We start from the raw sequence: 7,235 nt of genomic DNA, 5'->3' as shown, positions 1-7,235 counted from the left end.
ACTGAAATAAAAACTACATTAGCAAGATCTTCATGCAACACGAGTGAGTCAAAAAGATACTGGTATCCAACACTGTGAGTACAATTCAAACTGGAAGAGGGCTTCATTCCAACTGCGGCAACTTGCAGCCTATCTCCTTACGTTTGCAGTAGGAAAAATGGAAGGGGAACACAAATACACCTCTTCCATCATGTGATAATGAAGGGTACTATGTTGTTCTTACCTGTTATTTGGCATCATAAACAAAGTAGGCCTGTAGGAGTTACTGAGAGACCACTTACCTAGAGCTTTATTTTCTCTGTTATGAAAGAATTAATGGCAAAAACATTTAGGTATATCCTCCATCAGTCCTGCAATATTACCAGGAGATGAAGTGGTTTCTTTAAGCTATCATTTAACCAACTCTGGAAGCATGAACTGACATAGCTGCTAGTTAGTTCGAGGCTCTCAGTATCAGAGAAATACATTTACTTGCATTGTAAAGTGGCATCTCAGGGGCAAAAAAAAGAGGGAGTCTACAAGTACATGTATGAAAAGTCCTCTGTACCACTGAAAAAAATCAAGATGTTTACACTGAAAAGGACTTTTGGGAGGGGAAACTGACATGTTCCATCACTTTCAGTCTGGAAAGACGTCATTAGGAGATGTCCCTCGCAGGACCGTGCAATGAAAAGGGAGAACCTTACTGGCAACAAAAGAACATGTCAAACAGGAAAAAAATATGGCCAGGCCTACCTCTATTTCTTTCCTTCCTCCTTTGATGCTGATTTCTTTAAAAAATGAAAAATCAACAATTGTGCTGAGCCCAGTTTCCGGAGATTATAGAAACTGAAGTTAATGCTGAAATAAATCTGTGGTTTGATTTGAAATGAAATTTGATTTCTGAAGTCCAAAATCTGTTCTTCACTTTACTCTGACAGAGACCACTTATCGCACTGAGATTAGAGCAGAGATGATTAATTTACTGTTACCATAAGGCTTTTCTTCTGTTACTTTTCCTGTGGCATCTAATGTGTCGGTAGCTTTTCCTAGCTCCCCAATGGCTGTGTACTTCTGGGAAGGGAAAAAAAAAAAGAAAGAAAGATCAATGAGTCATGTCTACAAGGGCTTTTAAAAAGAAAGACTGCCGGACATTCAGTGTGAACTTTAGATAATGCTATTCCAGATCTGGCTTGAATAAGCCAACTGGACAGCTCTTGGTAAGCAGACGCAAAGATATAAGATAGGAAACCCATGAAAGTAAGCATTTCCTGGGCATACTGTTTCACTGATTGAAGAATCCCAGGAAGAGTTGGGTGATCTTAAGCCACAGTAAGATTACTTTCATGAAGTCCTTATGTTTCAGTGGCTTAACACTTTAGTGCAATTGATGAAAGAGAAGGAGACCATAAGGTATAATTTAAGCATAAATACACATAGCAGTTTTCAACCCAAAGGGACGATGGTGCTTTCATCCTAACCCAGTGAGAGACACAATGGGTACATCTACATGTGCGCCTTACTGCAGAGTCGACTACAGTAAAACCTCTGTTATCTGGCATCCCCCGGGAATGAGGGATGCTGGATAACAAAATATGCCGGTTAATTGAGCAGCCCGGGCCACCGCTTCTCCACTGCATCTGGGGCATCCCACCGCCCCTCCCACCACATCGCTGTGCCTCCCACAAGCCCTGCAGGCCACATGAGACAGGGAGGTGGGCCCTGCACAGCCTGTTCTGCCCCTGGACTGTGGGGGCTCGGCAGCGCTGGCTGCTTTGCCCTGGGCCACGTGGGCTCGGAGAAACTGGAAGAGCCACAGTGGGCACTTCTGTTTTCACTTGATCTTACAAGCCGGCATGCCGGCTAATTGAGCATGCCAGCTGGTAAGATGCCAGTTAACAGAACTTTTACTGTAATTAGCTCCGCAGCAAAGCATCACAGTCTACACATGCAGTCTACATGCAGATAAATTAACTCCACCCTAAGAGAGCAGTACTATTTTACGGTGAAGTACTTACATGTGATCAAACGCACACGCAGACTGTGACAGGGGCTGGGTGGGGCACAAGTGTTGGGTGATCTTGGTGTGCTAAAGTGTGGGGGCTGCCTGCCAACTAGCCCCTCCGCTGCCCAATGCCACCACCCAGCTGACCCCCTAACCCTCACCCCAAGAGCCTGCTGCCAGCCTAGGGCTGCTCTGCCCTGGCTCTAACCGCTGAAGTCCTGAGCACCCGTGTAAAACATGCACCTGAGAGCGGCTGACTCCGACACAAACTACAAGGGAATTTATTTCATCGCTTTGATTGGTTGTGTAGATGCACCCAATGTCTCTCATCTGCCACTAATGGACTGTAAGGCAAAGCACACCAATTGCTTAGGCATGAAATACAAAACCGCACAATAGTCTAGACCTGAAAAAAGACGAATGCTGAATCCAACGTGAAATCACGAGCCAACTTTAGTAAATGAATATAATGAGCAGTGCTGGAATTTGGCAAGGACATCAAAATGAATACCCTTATTCATGAAAATGACTGTGGGATCTTGACTGGCCAGAGACTGTTATGACTTATGTCTCACACAAAAGATTTAAGTTTGTGAGGTAGGAGTAACCTGTTCATACATCGAGAGACAAGGTTCTTTGGGTAGATGTGATATCTTTTATTGGACCAACGAAATAGTTGGAAAAATTTTTCTTTGCAAAATTTCAGGCACAAACACCCTTCTTCAGGCAGAGAAAGAGTCTGCTGGTGTTTGTGTGCTCTTCTGGGTAGACTAGAATAGGTTGGCTTCAATTTTACCCAGGAGAGCACACAATTCACCAGCAAACTCTCCCAATGCCTGAAGAAGGGTGTTTGTTCCCAAAAGCTTGCAAAGAACATTTTTTTATTGGACTTCATTGGTCCAATAAAAGATCTCACATCTACCCAAAGAAACTTGTCTGCCTGTGTCCTTAGACCAACATGGCTATAACCAACAACCCTGTTCATATGTCAATATATTTTTCTCTCTATTGTACTTCCTACTCCACGCATCTCCTCCCGCACTGCCAATTCTAGTACTGCAGGCAATGAGACATTCAGATCTTGGGCCCGATCAGAGCACAGTGATATTAATGGGAGTCTTTTTATGGATCATTCCCTCTCCCTATCCCTTTCACATGTCTCTCAGAACATGGGACCTCACACCATACCAGACTGAACCCCACCATCATCAAGTTCAAAACCAGAAGGTGCCATTAGTCCACCCGAATCTGACCTACTGTATATCACAGGCCATTACATTTCACTCTGATGCCCCTTTAGAGTAAGCCTAAAGACTTTAGATAGCTTAAACCATTTCATTCCTCAGGAGGCTAAAAACTGTGCGCCACAGGCAGTATAAATGAAATCAGAATCTGGCTTTAGCACAAAAGGGACATCTCCTACAACGATCTCAGGACCAAATTCAGCAGTGGTAAAAGTTGGCCAATAGATGGGTGTAAGCAGTAACATATTATACTTCCTAATGTGTAACACACACTTGTTTTGTACACCCACTAAGTACTAAAGAAATGCAAGTAGTAATTTATAGATTACACCCATGATTTTGGTCCTGAGAGGACATGAAGATGCCACCTACCTGAGCAGGTCTGGACTTGGCTCTGTGATGCCCTACCACTTTGCAGAGTCTCTTTAGTTAGGTGCTAGGAAATGGAAGAGGGAATCCATGGGAACAGCTACCAAACAAAAGGTGAGGGGGATATTAAAATAGGAAATGCATTACATTTTTGTTTTACTTATCATAAAGCTGGTGTTTGATGCTCAAATCCCACCAAAATACTCAGGCTCAATTTACAAAATTAACCATTTGAGGGGAAAAAAATCCCCAAAGCTTGCACACCAGAGAAACAGAGGGGCAAGATGGGAAGCTCCACGCCATATCAAACTGAAGAAGGGACTACAGTAAGTTTTATATCAACCCTAAACATGTTGAAATAACTGTTACGAGATAAAAAAGGGTCTGATTTTTTTGGTGAATATAGAAGAAAGGAAAATAATCCTTGAACTACCACACCATAGCCAGAGAGAAAAATGCTGGCTGGTAAATCATACCTTACAATTAGTATGTGAACAGATCTGATTCCCTGCAACAATCCTGAACTTTCAAGGTCATGCTGTAGACCCCACGCTTTTATAGCAGAAGTTCCCAAATGGAAACTCCAACATTTCCTGGGTCTGAAGGATGGTTTTTAAGCCTTGATTACCAGTAACTTGCCTCAGGTTGTCTGTTACAATGACACACTCAATCTAACATCCTAGCAGCGAAGAGATATATTGCATGTTATATGTAAGCAGATTACACAAACGACATCACTGAGTGGAACGCTTTGGTTTCCATCCCTTAAATGTGAAATATCATTAAGTTCTCATTTGAAATAAAAGCCATGGCAAAAGGCCAAAAGATCCTTAACCAAGTATAGAGCTAAGTCACAATATAACACATTTCCTTGTATACCACATGCTCCTAAATAAGATGCTCAGCTTGTTTTGAGATGGTAGAAAGATGGGGAAAAAAAAAGACCTTTCCAGAGTCACGGCTGGATACTGACCACACGGAGCAGGGACAGTGTCTGCTCACTAGCATCACTTGCTCTCCTCTTACTGCTCAGCCCAAAGCTACAGGTGAATTGGATAGCAACTGTGAGAGGGCTAAAGCACCCCCCCCACCCCCGGCAGCTATTCCAACATCCCCACTCGGCCATTCCTGCTCGGAAAACAGCTTCCTCACTTAAAACAGGCACCTCAATTCTGGATGGCTAATTTCTGGACAAAGGGTATGCCATGCATGCAAGCAGACATGGTAGTTATAGATTACAACAGCAAGGAAAGTAATGGTCCCTACTTGCAGAAAGCAACCTGCGCAGAACCAGCAGGAGAAAAGAGCCACTACTGGTTCACGACTGGTCTCGGTAAGATCCTTGGGAACAGGTAGTCATGTATCATAGGTTACGTATAGGATCTTAGGTCTGTTCTGTAAGCAACAGGAACTGGCACGTGTAGAGAATAGGCTAAAATGCTGGGCTGACCTCCGATTCCTCTTGGACTTTTTATCTGACTGTCTCAAAACTCAGAGCTGCCTCTCCTTGTCCCCTCAGCAATAGCCAGAGACCCCCATTCAGTTGCAGGGTCTCTGGGGACCCCATCCCAGCTCCACTGGTATCTAAATCATACAAATGACTTGCATAAATCGTAAGTCACTCATGATCAATCAACTGCTCATAAAGTATATTCATCTCAACCCGTGACAAAAGCAGAGGGAGGATGGGCGTTGCAGCCTGCTCGGGAGATCACCAAATCTGACCTCTCCTGGGACCTTTCCCAGAAATACTGGAGCAGCAGCGCGTTCACGCCACGCGCCCACCCCCTCGACAACCTCAGCTGCAGGTTGCAGGGAGGGAGGCCACGTTGCAGTAATCGGGACTCGCAGCACTTCCAGTCTGAGGGGCTAAAACCAGCACCTTAAATGCCAGCCAGAAGTTTATCAGCAACCACTGCGGATCATCGAGAGCCAGACTAACGTGCACCCAGCCTGAGAAATGGGGGCAGCACGTTGCCCTAGCCACAGCTTTGGAGCGGTCCCACGCAGGGCACAATAGAGCGAGCCAGTCTCCAAGTGACAAAGGATGCAATTGCTGCAACAAAGTCCATTTTGGAGAGAAATCTTGCTGGTGTCTGGAGAGGGAGGTTCTCGTTGCCACAGCAACCGGACCCAACGCCAGAGTTGCTACCAGGCAGCTTTAGGGACAGACAAAGCGCTGGAGTGCGCTGCACTGGCATGGACGCTCCTTCCCAGCAACAGCGATGCAAATTAAGAGTGGGATTTCAGACAACAGGGAGTCACGATCCTCTTCATCACCTGCTCACCTGCCCTCTGGAAAGCAGTCAAGACAACTCAGGCGGAGACAGGCAGCTGATAACATAACTTGCAGGGGAGGGAGGAAGAAGGCACGGGCATTTCACGTCCCCCAGAGGCCAAGGGGAGGGCGCAGAACGTGGTCCGAGGCACTGCCAGCTCAAACTGCTTGCACTAATGTTGGCAGGGGAGAGACTCTTCCCTCTAAAACTGCTTTCTCTCAGCCCCTCTGTGATGAGACCAGACGCAGACCTCTCCCCAAAGCCCCGGCATCCCAGTGACCCATGCAGGAACTGCTTCTCCACGCTGTAAGAGAGCACAACACTCGCTTGTCCCGCTCACCCAGAGAGGAAGCAGGCCTTAAAATGGGATTCAAGCATTCAATCATTGCACACGGTCAGCGATGGCATCAAGTACAACACAGCCCAGATGCTGTGCACTTGGGATCGTTTGTCACCCGTTCTGATGGCTCGCGCCACCAAGCGGCAGCTTTGTCGCTTGAGAGGCACAAGAGTGACCTTAATGCTGGAATCACCCCCCATCTGCTAACAGGAGCCATTAGCCTCGACTCTGCAGAGAAAGACCAGTGCCAGTGGTAACGCTCCCCGTGATAACAGCAATGGCCTTGCTCCTATTAAGGTAAAGCCATTATAAACAAAGCATTAGCCTTTAGCTGAAAATATCCCAAAGTTATCATCAGTAAGGATATGGATTGAACCTGGGAGCTGGATGGGGCTGCAATACATTCCCTACTGTTGAAAGAGTTCTCTGTAGCCCTCGCTATTAACTCCACAGTGGTAAGAGACCCTGGGCTGACTGCCAGATCTGTCTGCACCACTTATCAGTGCAAATGCCAGAGACCACAGAATGGTGCTTCTCAGTTTTAATTGTTAATATATCAATTTTTTGTTTGGAACAGGGCCAGAGCCTTGAAACCCTAAATTACCATCTCTTTAAAAGCCTTTAAGAACATGGAAGAGCACGACATCCCCTGGGATGCAAGTGACTGCAAAACAGGGTCGCCAGCAGCTGCTGGGAAACTTGCAAGAATGGCTCCCAGCGCTAGGATTTCCTGGAAAAGAAGGACTGCAGGTAAAGGCATAAGCAGTTCTTAAAGAGTTCATCTGAGGATGACCTAATTTCCAGAGCAGCACTGAACACGGGACCACAAGAGGGAAAAAAGGCCAAGAACCCTGGCGCAGCAGATAGAGATGAAAGAAAAAAATCCTATTTACCAAAAATAGAACGTGCGTACGTGCCTGGCAAACATGTCGAAAGACCAACCCGAGAGGTGATGCACGGACAATGCAAGCTGTTAGGTAGAGCCCAAATCGATCGACACGCCTGCCACAATGCCCCAG

General features: G+C 45.9%; 1 protein-coding gene across 1 annotated transcript in view; it reads right to left on the bottom strand.

Moving 5' to 3' along the window:
• The window catches only part of TRUB1 (TruB pseudouridine synthase family member 1), a 60,283-nt gene that overhangs the window by 19,439 nt on the left and 33,609 nt on the right, over nt 1-7,235 (bottom strand). The window contains exon 4 of the mRNA XM_019502882.1: nt 972-1,053. Coding sequence (XP_019358427.1) covers nt 972-1,053 — 82 coding nt within the window. The remainder of the gene's footprint in view (nt 1-971; nt 1,054-7,235) is intronic.

This window comes from Gavialis gangeticus, unplaced genomic scaffold (genome assembly GCF_001723915.1).
Source record: "Gavialis gangeticus isolate Ggan-Ray unplaced genomic scaffold, GavGan_comp1, whole genome shotgun sequence".
Taxonomy (NCBI): domain Eukaryota; kingdom Metazoa; phylum Chordata; order Crocodylia; family Gavialidae; genus Gavialis; species Gavialis gangeticus.
The sequence above is the reverse complement of the archived record's forward strand: the minus strand, read 5'-3'. Positions and strand labels throughout refer to the sequence as shown.